The 16,592-nt window shown below is 37.3% G+C and overlaps 1 protein-coding gene across 1 annotated transcript in view; it reads right to left on the reverse strand.

The window, feature by feature from the left end:
* Positions 1-232: 232 nt before the first annotated feature.
* Wdr64 (WD repeat domain 64) overlaps positions 233-16,592 on the reverse strand; it is a gene marked incomplete in the record, with an annotated part of 121,404 nt that continues 105,044 nt past the window's right edge. Inside the window, 7 exon segments of the mRNA XM_013520508.1 lie at positions 233-763; positions 1,883-1,996; positions 3,348-3,428; positions 5,907-6,012; positions 10,006-10,194; positions 14,366-14,475; positions 16,108-16,166. Coding sequence (XP_013375962.1) covers positions 662-763; positions 1,883-1,996; positions 3,348-3,428; positions 5,907-6,012; positions 10,006-10,194; positions 14,366-14,475; positions 16,108-16,166 — 761 coding nt within the window.

Genomic DNA, 16,592 nt, shown 5'->3' on the forward strand with positions numbered 1-16,592 from the left:
CATCCACTGGTGACATTGATCATGTGGCCAACATGCCAGAATCAATTAATAAAAGATGAACCCCAGCAAATCCAGATATCATTCAAGTTCTATTTATCTGGACTTGTTTATAAATTAAATATAAATGATTTATGGCTTTATCTAAAGAACTGAACATTTTCTCCCATGTAACATTCCCCTAAATGAGGAAGAAAAATGTAGCTAAAGCCCTGATTGGCACATTTCCCTTTTTAATAATAATCCTGCTTGTGCACCACATAACATGGCCCGCAAGTAAGCTGCCTCTTACTCCACATTCTGATAATGCTGCTGGTCATGGACTGAGACGAACAATGGGAAGGAGTAGAAGGCTAATCACTGATAACCGTATTACTTAGATACTTATGCTACTGACTTAATTTGTTTCCTTATGTACCATTTTGTTGAAGTAAACAAGAAGTGTTGCCTATTAAGTGGTTTTTTATATATAAAAGAAGTTGGCAAAGTGGTTGCTTGCTGCTTTTTTGGTGTCCTGAGCTGAAATCACTTGAGCTTCTTAAGCAATCTCTCCCATCAACAGGTCGGGCTGGGGGTCTGAAATGGGTGACTAGTGGATTTTCATAGTCTTCCTGAGATGAAGCCCACAGCATCATCCAGAACTTGTCACCGTATACGCAGCAACCTATTCTGAATTTCCTCTTTCCTTGGGCAAAGCCGGGAAGAAGGAAGAAGCCAGATTTATTTGCGGAACTAAATTTTTTTTCAGACTTTTTCTCCGTAACGTCTGTGAAGTAGAAAGGTATATTAATTAGTGAGGGGTACAGTTTTCAGAGTCACAGCACACGCTTTTCAGAGTTGTGTTTCACCATTACAGAAATATTTTAATCCTCCTGGAAAAAAGTAAACTTATCACACTTAACAATCATGTGTCCCCAGGGAGAAGAGTATTACAAGAGGGAGATGAGCTGCCTCCTCCTTTCTGTTACTTAGTATTTACTTTGAAAATATATTTAATATCAGATGAGATAAAACTTAAATAAGCATTCAAATACAGGGCACAAACGCTATGAATTATAAAGCCGAGTACAAATGTTTTTATGACTACATTTTAGTTTTGGATTATTTATACCTCATGGTATTTCATTCATTACTTAGAGCAAAAGTCAATAATTTTTAAATAAGTATTATTTCCTTGTTGTCCAACTATTTCTTTGTCCAAGTTTATTGAAAGGAGACATAAATCATCTTTTTACGTTTAACCTACTTTAATGACTTGATAAGTGACCACAGGTTAAGTTAGGCCCATGAACACTTTCAGAACTAGCAGAAGAGTGATTTGGTTTGAGTTGTATAGCCCATTATGGTTAACTGGAATAACCATGAAATGTGGAGTGAAGGATCTCAGCTTATCACTTAATTTGTATGTGATCTTTAGGGAGTTATTTCACCTTGTTTTAGGATCCATTTATTCCCCAACTCTAAAATGATTCTATCATTTTCTTTGTACTTATTGTGAAAACTAAAGGAATCAGTTCTAAAGACACTTTGTAAAATGTAAGTTCTTCTATGTTATTATGTTAATATGCAGGAAAAATTCTTGCTGGTGAGCCAGAAGCTGATCAATGTTTTGGCTCCATTCTGTAATGCAATACATACATCTAGAATATTCATCAAAAGAGTGTGAACTGAAATCATTTTAGGCCTAGAATGTTTCTGAGAACAAAGAAATAATTAAAAAATCAAACAGAAAGGAGACTGTGGAATCCGAATCTAGTGGGGAGTAAGAACTAACTTACCCTTTTTTTTTTTTTTTTTCTGCAGAACCGGGGATCAAACTCACAACCTTGTGCTTGCCAGGCAGGCGCTTATGCCACTGAGCTATATCCCTGGCCCTCTAACTTACTTTTTCATGTTGACCATGACTTCCCTTCTTCTTTGCTGCCATGCTGTCCAAGGATTCCCTTTGTGCTCCTACACCAATGAGTGGAAGGAATTTTAGAGTAGTGGGGCTTGGTACCTGGAACCCAGAAGTAAAGAGTGAATCAGACATATTTAAAGTGGTTACTTTTGTAATGTCATTTTGGAGGGTAGAGTAAGGGGTGAGAAGGTCCGTCTGCTTTAAACCACACTTCCCCAGATGCTCATGGCTGATTATTGATAGCTCACACTTAGCATCATCTGGTAGCTTAAATCTTTGATGCCTATTAGAATGAGCATGTCTTTGGAAAAGGTAAGTAATATTTAAGATATAAGTTGATATTAAGTTGAAATATTTGGTCTTTGATTTATTATTTCTTGGACTCATGGATTAATTCTTTAATACATAGTTTACCCAGAGTGGGAGACTTGGAGGTAAGGAAACCCCTTGAAAAGAAACAAGGTGTGGATGAATCCTAGGCACGGACAGCACAGGTATAGTCACAGAGGTGATGGATAGCCCAGTGATACTTAAAAGATGGCAAGTTATTTGGCATGGGTGGAATTGTGAACTGAAGCTTCCTGAAGAAGCTGCATCTATTTTAAAGATCCTGTAGACTGCTTGAGCTTGGCTGATTAGAACATTGTGATTATGCAGTGATGGAATGTTGGAGGTTGAGAACCAAAATTATCTTGAGCTACCTTAGGTTCTTTAACAGCCATTTGTCCTAACTTTTGAACCTGACCTAACACTCTCATGACTATTAGGCAAACTACTTGGAATATATCATTAGGCTTAGCAGACCTCTAGCCCCCTTAGGATCCTATAAGATAACATCTTATATCAATGCTCATAGGATATGGTAAGCCTACAGAAGAGATTGCCTTGCTTTGTTTTAGCATGCCTATCTGATGGTCTTACCAGTGTAATCTGTAAATGTATTGATTTATGACTTTCTCTTGTTCTGGGACTATGAAAGCTCATGGTGGAACACATCATTCAGGATAACTTGATCCATGACATGGTCACTTTTGCTCAGAATAAACTATTTTCTTATTCCCTTTAAAGAAGAGTCATTATTTTATAGGGTACAGGGAGGGTATGGAGAGAATCTGCTGGAGAATGAAGTCAAACAGTTTTGGCAAAGGCTCAGTCACAGAGGATTAGTATGCTGGGCTAAGTATTTCGGTCTTATTTATAAATAATGAAGCGCCTCCAATGTCAAGTTTAAAACAGCTACCATGTAGAATGGCAGAGGCAAGGAATTCAAGCCTTTGACACATAAAACCAAGACTTTTCTTGGATTGGACACCATATATTTATGCAATCCTGGAGTAGAAGCTTTGTGATGTGATTTCCCCAACTTTGCTTGGTTGTGCAGGGTCAGGAATGAAAAGTCAGATTTTTCATTACTGTGTTACTTCTCTGCTTCTAGAAGTCTCTGACTTACCTTGTAGATAGGCAGAGAACCAAAAACAATTCCAGCCTCTTTGTTTTCAGTCATGAAACTTTCCAAGGCATTTCTGCGAACCTGCAAAACATAGGAATGAATGCCCAATGGGAAGGGCACATACCATCAGCGGCAAAATACCTGGTGCAAATTCTGAGTCTCTCACTGACTAGCTGAGTGTTCTTAGTCAAGTTCTTTCTTTGTTGACCAGTTATAGACTCAAAGGACCTTGTGAGTGTAATCAGGAGGTATTCAATGTAAGATTCAGTGCTATTATTATTACTGGTAACAACATGAAAACAGGAAATCAACAGAGAAGAAAGGAATAGATTAATTTTACATAACTGAAAATGAAAAGGAATAAGAGGACATTGCTGATGAAAATCAGAGAATCCTGATTGAAACACATTTCAACTCCTTTAAAATTAACCTTTTTAATTTTACTAGGCAACTGCAGTACTAAGACAGCAAGGTTTTTAGGGTATTTGATTGTTTCAAGGGCTCTATAAACCTTTCTAAAAATTTTCCCAAATTTATTTAGTATTTCAGCTGTTATTTTTAAAATGACTTCTTATCTCTAACTTGAATGAATATTAAAAGCAATTGCCAGCCTTTATTTCTAGGTCATACTATTTCAATCCTATTTTACAAAACTGAATATCTATTAGATGTTATGCAAATACCTTTGCCCAGAAGAGTTTATGATTTAGTGGTGGGGTGGGAAGTAGAGATAAGGATACAAATAATTCGAATTCAAAGTTGAATATGCTAAGTAAAGTATTATGAGGCACTTAATCCTCACAACAACTCTTCAAAGGATTGTCAGATGAGAAAAAAATTTACATAAAATTACACCTAAATCTGTTTGATTCCACACTCTGTGCCTTCTCTCCCTAGTACCTTGTCTTCAGGGAAAAGAAACTTTCTGATTTTTGTTTGGACAGAAAAGTAGGCTTTTTGAAAGTTGTTTTAACTAAAGTGTTAACTATTAAACATTAAATATAAAGTAGCTACTGTAAGAAAAAATGCAGAACATTCCTGGATCTATTGGCCTGTTTTAGAGATTAGAGTGATAATTTCTGCCCATTTGCCTCAGACATTGATAATTATCTTGAATTTTGTGCTTTGAACTGTCACTTTTACTTATAAATTTGACTTTATATGCTTTTTTCTTTACATAACCAAAATAAAATCGTTACATAGACACTCATGCAAACTTATTTAGTGGTGTTTGAGCATTCATTCGTATAGGTGTTGTTCCTTTTACATTTACTCTGAATACGCTATAACTTCTTTGCCCATGGCACTGTTGGTGAGCATTTAAGCTCCTTTCAGGTACACATTACTGCTCTGAGCATTCTTAGTCCTGTGTCCTAAGCATATTCTGAAGAGTTTCTCTGGACAATCCATTTCATAGGGTATTATTACTTTCAACTTTACCATAATGCCACACTGATTTTCAATGTGGTTCTACCAATTTATATCAAATTACTTTGTGATTATGCCCTAGTCACACCAGTTCTTAATGTCATCAGACTTTTTCAGTTTTGCCAATCTTGTAGATCTAATGGGTTATCCTGTAACATTATTGATGTGCATTTCCATGTTTACTAATAAGGCTGACAACTTTTTATGTGTTTATTGGCATTTCTTCTTTTGTGATGTATCTGTTCAAATTATTAAACCCTTTTTTGAAACAGGAGATTGGACTGTTTTTTTTTTTTAACTTATCTCTTGGAGTTCTCTATACATTTTGGATACTAAGCTTTTGTCAGTCATGTGTTATAAAGGTAGGGTAGACCTGGACATTATGTAAACTGGGTGACAGAGGCAAAAGACTGAGAAAAATATACAGGAAAATAATAATCCTGATTTATAATGACTGGAGTATTCATAGGTTAGTAATGGAAGACAAGTTTGGATTGGTATGTTTGGTTTATTTTGTGGCTAAGCTCAAGGAAATAAATTCTAACTAATTAATTCCCTAGTGTTAAAAACAGAATAGAATAAACAGCAGAATACTTTTATTTGCTAATTCTACTGAAGAAACATGTGTCTGTGAAAGGTAGAATGACTACCAAAGAGATAATATCCTACTTCCCTAGCCCAGCCTGAGAATATTACTATATTTTGACTGTATAAAAGCACTTTGCAGATTTGACTGACGTTAAGATCCTTGAATGAGGAGACTTTTCTGGGTTATCTAGCGTGACCAATATAATCATATGAACCTTTGAAAGCAGAGCATCTTTTCTGCTGAATCAGAAAGACTTGCAGGCACAGAGTCAGACACAAACAGCATTTCTGGCTTTGAAGAGAAAGGAAAGGGTTACAAAGAAAGAAAGGCAGAATTTTCTCCTAGAATCTCCAGAAACACACAGATCCGGTACCTCAGTTTTAGCTAGGGAGACTCAAGTCAAACTGCAGGTAATCTGTAAAATAACCTGTATTATTTAAGCCACCAAATTTGTGGTAATGTGTAGCAACAGCAATAGAAAATTTAATTCATTGACTGACTGATAGATTGTTGTTGTGGCTATTGTTATTTTATTTAGCTACCTTGGGAGAAGAAAGAGACTTGAAAAACTTAAAATCGTGTTGCACTTCAAAGGCCTTGGGAGGTGCACGTTTGGAAAGTAAAGTTGTTGAGCTCATTTTTCTCCATCTGCACATAAAGATACAAGAAAAATGTTAAGCACATACTTGTGCCTTTTACTGTGGGCCAACTCATCAAATATGCATAATGTCCTTTCTCTCTGTCGCCCAAATTCCCTAGCTCACATGGCACCAGTCCCAAGGATGATTCTGCTGCACCTAAATCTTACCCCATTTAGCTTCCCAGCTCTCTCTCGAGGGAAACCGAATGATTTCTATTCTGGATGAACATTTTATGTAATTAACCTCATCAATAGTTACTTTTATAAATTCAATGCTTGACTTTTGTGTGACATAGGGAAATTTCCCTCATAGTAAAAGCTCATTTCTGAATATATTTATAAAGTAAAAAAAAAAAAACCAAAGTCATAATGAAGTACCAAAATCAATTCTAAAAGACAATAAATACTGTGTCCTGAGATGGAGTCATTCTGTAGAACAAGGCTCCTTTTGCTATGTGCAAGTAAAATCACTTAGTAAAAGCACAGTGTCAGTATGCATCCCATAGTTAAGCCACCTCAAACATGCCATACCCCCATACTTCCACATCTACCATTTGCATTTGTTCACTTCGCTTATCACGTTCTCTATTAATCACTATTTGTTCCACAAATGTCTTTTGAGTCCTCCTGGGTGCTGGCTAAGAACTAGGGAGGATACAAAGATGCATAAAATAAGATCCGACTTCTCAAAGAACTCACAATGTAGGGAAAGAGACATCTATTCATTAATTACAAGGCTTAGTGCTTAGTCTTAAGTCCTAAGATATATGGATGTTAAGGCTAAGCAATTGCCTAAAAGACAGGAACGATCAACTTTGCCACATCTTCATAGGGCTTGGGTTCTACTACAGCACCTCTTATATTTTAGCCAGCCCTCCTCTCCAGTGCCGGCTGAGGCAAGCTTTGAACCCGCCAGCGGTGTTTGGCAAACTACTGTTGAACTATTACTCCCAAATTGTTTGGATCTTGATCTGAATTCTGGGTGGCTTCTGATTCTTAGCTTCCATTCCTTTTTTAGGCTTTTTAATCATCCTTTGTACTAGGTAATGCCATTGGGTCTTCCAAGTTTTGATTCATTTAGGATTCCTCTAAAGGACTTTATCATTGAAAATCCCCTCTGGTGCTTCCTCTGTGGAAATCATCCTGTTGGCTTTTGTTGGGGACCACAAATTATTGAGTCTATGGGATGTCCAAAGCTGCCCTTGTCCTGCTTTTTGAGCCACACTGGAAGGCGGAAACTCCCTGCTCTTTCCTGGCCACAGCTGGAAGCCCTAGGGCTAGTGACTGCTGTGGCACTCACAGGGCAAGATGAGGCCTGCTGAAGATGATAAGGCACCTGGAGAAGCTACAGTTTCCTCATTGCCCCCCATCTCGTCCTTGTTCTTGCAAGAATGCTTTGGTCTTCCTAGCCCACCCTAGTCACCATTATTATTCCTGGAAACACCCACTGCCCTTCACCCATTGTCCTTGACTCAGATGTAAGGAATAAATACCAAGGTTCTGGGTGCCTTGTGACCTTTTGTTCCCTGTAAGCAGCTGGTCAACCCAGATCCCTATTGCACCCTTATTTTGTCTCTTGCTCTTTCTTCCTGCCATATGTCTTCATGCCTGGCAGGAGACTGGAATCCTCTGCAGGGGTCTCTGATAGGCTCTCTGAGGTCTGATTTGCTAGGCAGATCTGGTCCCCTGAGGGGAAGACATTTAGACATCTACCATTTAAGGATGCTGGTGATGAAATCTCAGGCAAGTACTGATCTCTTCCACTATGACAAAGATCCAACCACAGCCCAAACAAAGCAAGGACTGACTCCTCAAAAGCACAAAACAGCTTCTCACTCACATTCTGTTCTGTTGAAGTACTTTTCCTCTCCTACGCCCTTAAGTATGATCAAAATCTCCCCCACGAACAAGCAAACCTATGAAACAAATTCTCCTTCAATCTCAGAGCTCTGTACTTTTTTATTTTTTTAATCTATACTGTGTTTTTGGTACCTAGTATCCAGCCTTCCTCTCCCCCTCACACTTCTCAGCCTCTATTGATCTCAATTATATATTCTGATAGAATTACATATTCATTATCAGAATTATATATTCTGGTAGAATATACAATTTTACCACAATAATTCTGATGGTGCAGAACACAAAGTAATGACAAGGAAATAGAAACATTAATTACCTGGACTTGATTCATATGCATTATATACATGTGTTGAAATATAACACTGTACCATAATTATTACATGTTAACATTTTTTAATATTTATCCACTTCATTAATTTTTAATTTCTTTTTCATCAGTACGTAATGAATACATTCATCAAGGGAGTGGGTACATATAAATATTTTAATAATTTTTATTTCCCCTTCCTTTCTTCTCCCTTCCCCCTCCATTTTTAGATCCCCTTCCTATCTGCAAGAAGGTCTACCTCCTTGTTTCCTATCATCTATCTTTTATTTTGATTTTTAATTAATTTATACTTTGGGCTTCTCATGTAAGGTAAACTATGCTTGTGTGCCTGATTTATTTCACTTAGCATCATTGTCTCTATGTGCATCCACTGTTCTACAAATGACTCAAATTTATCCTTCTTTAGGGCTGAGTAGTACACCATCACATATATACATCTCTCTCTGTCTATATATAGATATATATATATACCACTGTCTTTATCCATTCATCTGTTGATGGACATATAGGCTGTTTCCAAGATTTCACTATGGTGAGTTAGCTAAGGTTATACCTTGTTGTGGTATAAACAAGGTATGCACTGTAATATGATATCTTTAGCTCTTTGGGGAGGATATCCCAATTGAACAGAATTTCTATTTTCAGTTTTCTGAGAATCTCCTTATGGATTTCTATCATGGTTACAGTAGTTCACAAAAACCTTTTGAGAATGTTCAAGAGGAGCAGAAACTGAACTATAATTTTATCATTATATTGTATAAATATACTGAAGTATAACACCTTACCACATCAATCTATTAAATTTAAAATTTAAAAGTATGCTATACTAGTTTTACATCATATCTCTTTATTTCTCAGCCATTGCAATGTGATTTCTACTCGTTGTACCACTGAAATTACCTTCTTTAGTGCTATCAGTGATCTGTTCATGTCAAATCCAGTGTTTACTTTTCTATCATCATGTGTGACCTTCCCACTCCCCACCTCCACAAATGGGGTTTTTGGCCTCATACAACTCTCCCCTTCCTAGCTTTCCATTACACTCCTTGTTTGTAGTTTTTCCTCTCAATATCTTAGCTATTTCTCCTCGGAGTTTCTCATTAGTATCTCCTCTTTGACTGCTATTTAGAGGTCTTTCTGGACTTATTCCATAGTTTTATGATTTTCACATGCAACACATGGGATCAGAATGACTTATCCACAGTAAAAAAATATTACTATGTTATAACTACAGGATCTTTGTCTATAGCTGTGATCTCTTTTAGGAGCCCAAACATATCTATTGGGGGTGCTCATAATAGAGCTTCGCTGGAGGTGCCATAGTCTCCTAAGACTTAATCTGCAACTAAACTGATTTATCTTTCCCTTACACCCACTTTCTTGTTGTGTATTCTGTTGCAGTGAATTCCATAAAGTTAAAAATTCTGAAACTGGCCCATAAAAAGTCCATTGTGATATCGCCTGTATATACTTTCCTAGCTTTGTCTCCTATCATGTCTTTCCCACATATCGTTTGGACTCCAAGCTTAACAGACTATACCACAGCCTCTCATTATTGGTACCTTTGCTTAGGCAATTGGCTCCTTGGTTTTCCTTGGTCAAGTCCTGATTACTCACTGGTTATTTAGAATTAGATGTTCCCTGAAGTGCTAGTCGACTGAATTAAAGCTTTTTGTATATATCTGTCTTACACTGGGTTTCAAAGTTTTGAAAATTATTGGGCTTTTCACTTTTGAATTCTCCATGTCCAGTATAGAGTCATAATGTTAAACCTTCTTATATGTTCATCAGAAAGAAAAACCAATGGTCTCACTTTTGCCGGTCAAATACCAGAGGATATTCATATTTTTGCTTCTTCTCTGTGAACTTGCTTTCTTCTTTTATTTCCACAGGAAGTTCAGTAACATCACATGGCAAAATGAAATCTCTTGTTTGTGATAAATCAAAGACTCTTTGCTGTCCAAAATATCCACAATAATGACCGTTGAAGGCATGCCACAGCCTGGGAGGAGGCAAGTGGGGGAGAAGTAAATGGGGAATTCAGGGGAAGGGACTCTTCCCAGCCCATCCTGTGCGTATGACATTGGTCTATCAAGGAATTTAAACTAGAGTTGATATCACTTCCTGTTAGTACTGTGGAGCTAATCCTTACGTAAACATTTGTATCACTTAGAATACCAATCCACAACATTTTTGGGGAAATGTCTGCCTGAACCTGCACTTAGGATACTCATTTATCAAAGCCAGAAAACAAGGCACAAATTTTTCCCAAAACAACACTGCTTATTCAAGCTAATCAGAAGTCACATTGACTAATAATAGTCAATTAGTTGAATCAGGCCTGGAATGGGCTATATCTACAAGCTGTTTACTTATAAAAGCAGCACCATTAGAACTTGTGGGAAGAGAGACCTAGTGATGCTTTTTGTAATACTAAATTCATCACGAACTCCATCCACAATTTTTATTATTGTGGAGACACCTCACTAATTTTTACAGCTGATTTCTAAAATAGGATAGCAAAAGAAGTGGCTCTTTCATTTTACTATCAATTCCCTTCAAGAGGACCCTCTCAGTAGCCCATGTGGGTTAAAATAATGTAGAATATCATTAGGAGTGTGTGTTCTACACCTTATGGAAAGATAAAACTGTGTTTGGAAGATCTTCCTTGTATATCTTGACTTCAACCTTGGAGGGACAAATGTTGGAAACAATAATTCTGTGTCTGTTGCAGTGATCCAGAAGAAGGGCCAGCCAAAACACCCAAGGGTAAATTCTACAAAGTTCAAAGTTCAAGTAGCACCCTCCATCAAAGAGGTGGACACTGTGAAAGCAGCAGCAGAGGAATCCAGGTGGGACGCCTAGCATCTGACAGTGCCTTGAGGACTTAGCACAAGCGTCTTATGTTCCTTACATGCTTTAGCTCCCCAGTGCTTCAGAAATGCCACATTCTTGCCAGAGCACTTACCAAAGGGAAAAGGATCATCCTTTACATATTTTTTTATTTTAAAGAGAGAAAAAACCAAAACCAAAACCAAAATAACAACAAAGACAAAAACAAACAACACAGAACAATAAAACCGGTGCAGAATTTCAAAATAAGATGATAGGAAATTAACAATGGTTGTTCTATTACATATTGTCATCTTCAGCAAAGTTGTTCAGATCTTATTAGTCCTTTAAACATGGAAATTCGGGAGGGACTAACTTCAGAACAACTCTAAATTTATCCCACTTTAGATCTAGATGGAAGTGACTTTTGGTCTCCTTATTTCAGAGTGTTTCCTGATCTATGTGGCATTTTCTCAGATAACTGCTCCTGCCTCTCAGCCTGATGTCCTAGGCCTTAGATACAGACCGCTAGCCATCTGAAGCCTTAATTTGCTTCCTGAAGTTTTATTTGTACACTGATCTCTGCCCTGTGTCCCAGAATAAAGATTCAATTAAGATTCATTTCCTATTAAAATCATCATCTTCTTCACAATATTTACAATGTTAAAAGTGCCTGGATTTTTAGAAAGTGGTAGCTAGCATACCAAAAGGACATGGTTTTTGGTTATGAAGAGAACCATACTCTAAGGCAGTTATTAGGAGAGCGAGGCTCTTTGCCTGAATATTTAGGGAAGCTTCCACTTAAAGGACTTAAAAAAAGTGATTTCTCCTTACCAAGGATAGCCAGTCTGAGCAGTGCTGTGGTCTGAATGTTTGTGTTCCCACTCAATTCACATAATGAAACCTAACCCCAGTGTGGGGCTACTGATATGGATCTTTTGGGAGGTGTTTAGGTCTTGAGGGCTCCACCCTTGAGAATAGCACACTTCCTGTTGCTATAACTGAATAACACAGACTGGTCATGTATAAAGAATAAAGGGTTATTAAACTTTTGGTTCTGAAGTCTGAGAAGTTAAAGATTGCATATGGTGAAGTTGCATATGGCAGTTGCATATGGTGAAGTCCTTGCTGGTGGCGACTCTCTGCAGTCTTAAGGTAGCAGAGGACATCACAGGGCAAGACAAAGCATCTCAGCTCAGGTCTCTCTTCTTATAGCACAGTCTCATTGTGTTATACCCCACCTTATAGCCTCATTTAACCTTAATTACTTCCTTGCAGCCTCATCTCCAAATGCCACAGTCATGTTTGTGTTCCCACTCAACGCAAGAGACTTTCCAGTCTCTTAGTGCTTCACATGGAGGATTAAATTTCAATAAGAGTTTTGGTAGGGACATTGAAAGTATGGTAGTGTCCTTAACAAAGAGGCCATAAGGAGCTTGTTCATCCCTTCTACCTTTATTGGGTGTAGCCCGCTGATCCTGTATATGAAGGAGAGAATGAACTCTTACTAGGCACTAGGTCTGCTGACATCTTGGCCTCTAGAACTATGGTTATACATTATCCAGCCTAAGGTACTTTGTTATAGCAGCCTGAACATATTAATTGGGGAATATTCACAACAGCAGAGCCTTCTATACATGTGCTTGGTATGTGTGTGTGTGTGTGTTACAATCTCTAATTAACACTTCTACTGATAGTTTGCTGAAAGTAAGCTGGAGAAGAGACCACAAGACCCAGTTGTTAAAGACATTTGTAATTGTGAAAATGCATGTTATTAATCTTCCTGCAAATAAAATAGGCCCTCTTTCGGCAGCAGAAGTATCCCTACTTACTGCCAAATAGTACTTTGCCCCTGGAGAGTCCCCTTGAACTCAACCTTTCTGAAAGTTCTCCTTCCTCCTTCCACATTTTAAATATTTTAGCAACTCCTGTCTTAATGAGTGACATCAGTGGTCATCTAATTTTATCTTCCAGCTACACTCTTGACGCTTCTCTCCCTTCTCCGTTAAAATTCATGTCTTCTTGATTTTACCTCCTAAGCAGCTCTTGAATTTAAATCACTTATCTCCAGCGCTGGTGCCTCTCCTCTAACCCGAAGCACCATATTCGCCATAGACTTCTAAGTGGTGTCCTTGTTCCCACTTTTGCTGTTCTGCAATCCATTTTCCATACCTTATGTTTTAAAAATATAACTAAAGGCTGGAATGTAGCTCAGTGACATAATGATTGCTCAGCACATGCAAAGCCCTGGGTTTGATCCCCAGCACCATGAAAAACAAAATTAGAAATGTAAATCAGTTAATGTTACTCCTCTGCCTGAAATCTTTCAGTGGCTTTTCTTTCATAGTAAAAATCTAAATCTTTAGCAATGCATATTAGACATCCAGGACTTTGTTCTTGCCTAACTTTCTAGCTTAAACACCAGATTGTTAAATGGGCCCTATTCAGTTTTAGTCCTGGGGCTTTTATACAACATAAAACATTCTTTCTGTTACATTTGTATTGTGTATTTACATCTATACTATGCATTATGTTTAAATTCTCTAATATACGTTGAAGTCACTCTACCTCTCTTAATCTTTCCTAACTTCATTCTTTTTAGAACATAATTCATTACTCTGAATTTAAGACATTTCAAGTAAGCAGCAATCTGTCTCCAAAAATGTCATGACATTTCCTTGCTTTCTTTTTATGTATGTACGTGAGCTTTTTGTACTTTGTTCGTATGCACTTAACATTATCTAGGTAATTAAAAATAAGTAGGCTTTGTAAAATTAACCCCATCATCAATGAAATAATCAGCTCATTTAATTTTCTCAGTATTAGATATTCTATTTCATGTGCTTGTTTTCTGAATATTTATTTATTTATTTATTGACAGAGCTTTGCTAAGTTGCTCAGGTTGATCTCAAACTCCTCGTCTCAAGTGACCTTTCTGTGTCAGCCTCCTGATTAGGTGGCAATACAAGTGCATGCCACCATGCCTGGCTAGATGCATTTTCTATGACTATTCTGTGACTTTGGATCCTATGCCTCTTTCCTGTGGCCTTCTCTGGGCTTGGGTGTAGCTCTCTGAATTGCTTATCTGGTTCAGTTCTTTGAAAACCACTTCCATTGAAAATATTTATCATTACTTCTTAGCATTGAAGAGCATGGCATCTTATTTCCTTGGGTTTAGAAAAAAAAACAAAACAACTCCAAACCAATGATGGATTTCTCATAGCCCATTAGTGTCAGCTTACCAAGATTGCATTTTAACCCACTACTTCAGCTTTAGTGTAAAAGCTTTTACCTGTCATACTCAGAATCTGTGTTCACAGTAAGAAACTGTCTTGGTTTACCTGACTGAGCCATCGACGGAAGCAGTAAGCACCATTTGCTTGTCTTCCACATAGATCACTTGAACAATTTCTGAAGCATGAGCTCGCCACGAGAGCACCTGTTTAAATTTCTAGACAGCAACAGTGAGATGTAACTCTTGGAATAAGTCAAGGATTATAATCACAAGGAAAATTATTTGTCATTAGAGCTATGCTGATGAATGGATGTTGTAGACAGCTGCACGGGGTAACTCCCTACCCCAATTTGTTCTTCTCTTGCTTATTGAGGTGTCTACTCAAAGTCCTAACTTTAGAGACTTCTTAACCTGCACATATCTCTGGGAGAGGAAGGGTCTTCTGTTTTTAGCAGTTTGTCATGTAAATGAAGATTAGCAACTCATTTAGTTGGTGATTAAATAACTAGATGAAAGAACTGCCTTAGGAGAGGGCCCGGGGAGGCTGAACGTGATGCAATTAAGAATGAGGGGAAGCAGAGCTTCAAGTGAAGGCCAAAGTGGAAATTGACAAAGACTTTTCTTATTTGCAAATTTTATCTAGAGAAAGCATTGGTTATTTTGTTTTTCATTTGGGTTGTGTGGTGGGTGGCACATACTACAAGGTATTACCAAGGAGAACAGGTTCAGCTGATTCTCTTTCAAAACCTCATGAGGCTTGCTTGGTATGTCCTTTCTGATATCCTCAAGTTTGGAGGTCACAATGGGCCACAGAAGACATTTCTAAATCATATAAACTGGAGTTGTTAGCTAGGGAGCTTGCTCTGCAGTAACACCCGCTCTACTGCTGATGAACCCACACTAAGACCATATTCCTTCCTAGGTCATCTACTAGGACGTGTGTGTAACCAAAGTCCTGGCAATTTGGGGTTCTATTTAACAAAGAATATTAGAAACAATAATCATCTTAAGGCACTCTGCAAGAAATCAAATCCTACTCTATATATCCCTAGATTAATACCTGTGATCCAAAAATAAAATTTTGCCATTTTTGCTAGTATTTAGCTTTTGTATTGGATGTATTGAAGAGAAATAAGGATTTGCTAAAAATGGGCCTATTGTGGTACAACCTTTAATTAGTATTGGGTATTTATTTACTTATTCATTTATTCGTAGTGGGAATCAAAGTCAGGATCTTGTGCTTGCCAGGTAGGGGCTTGTGCCCCTGAACTATATCCCAGCCCTAGGTGTTTATTTATAATACATGTAGATAGATTACTTACATGTAAAAACTTCCAATTTAAATGTTTATAAAATAAGGATGTGACATTTACATTGCTTTAGCACTAAAAGCACACTTAAAATGTACTGGAATTATAAAGAGGATTTAGATTAGATATCAGGAAGTGTTTACTGAAAATAATGGTTCTGCTTTGGGCTTGTAAGGAAAGGTTATGGAATGCCTTATGAAAATCTTTAAGAGAAACCATGGAAGACTAGATGATGTCCGAGCTTTCTTAAACTCTATGTTTCTATGTAACTACACATAAATCAATAACTTCTTTATAAAGAATAAGATGTAAGGTAATCAGTAGCTGACTTCCTCTCTCCTCTTTCCTCCCTCTCTCACTTATTCATGCTGTCTTCTCACCAACAGATCACTGACTTTGTCATGTAGCTTAAACTGTAATATTATATGTACCTTGAAAGTAAGGAATCTTGTATTTCTACCTTTTGTAGTGTGTAGCCCAGAGAAATACTCAATAATGTGTGCTGACTCATTTTAGAATGGAAAATTAAAGATCATACCTTTTCATCATGAGGCGGTTCCAGGAAGGAGCTAATAGTGCAAAGGATGACATGTCCTTCTGTATGAGATTTAAACATTGGAATTCTTAATTAGATATCACACTGTCCAAATAAATGTCTACAGTGCCAACTCATTTTGATTTAGGCATTTATATTGGTAAATAAGATAGAATGCGAGAAACCAGGCATAAAAGAGGAAATTTCATGTAAGTTTGTATATGTAGCTATTATTTTGTTTCTGGATTAGTAAGTCACAGTGAAGTTGCTTTATCAACTCCAAGTTTCTCTGGAGGGCAGGGTAGATGACAGTAAAAATGGATATACACTACTAGATCAAGTCCAAACTCTTACAGAGATATTCATCTTATAATCCAAATGACAGCTACAAAAACTATATAAAAATGGATATACACTACTAGATCAAGTCCAAACTCTTACAGAGATATTCATCTTATAATCCAAATGACAGCTACAAAAACTATATA

This window comes from Chinchilla lanigera, unplaced genomic scaffold (genome assembly GCF_000276665.1).
Source record: "Chinchilla lanigera isolate Chin_1 unplaced genomic scaffold, ChiLan1.0 scaffold00005, whole genome shotgun sequence".
Taxonomy (NCBI): Eukaryota; Metazoa; Chordata; class Mammalia; order Rodentia; family Chinchillidae; genus Chinchilla; species Chinchilla lanigera.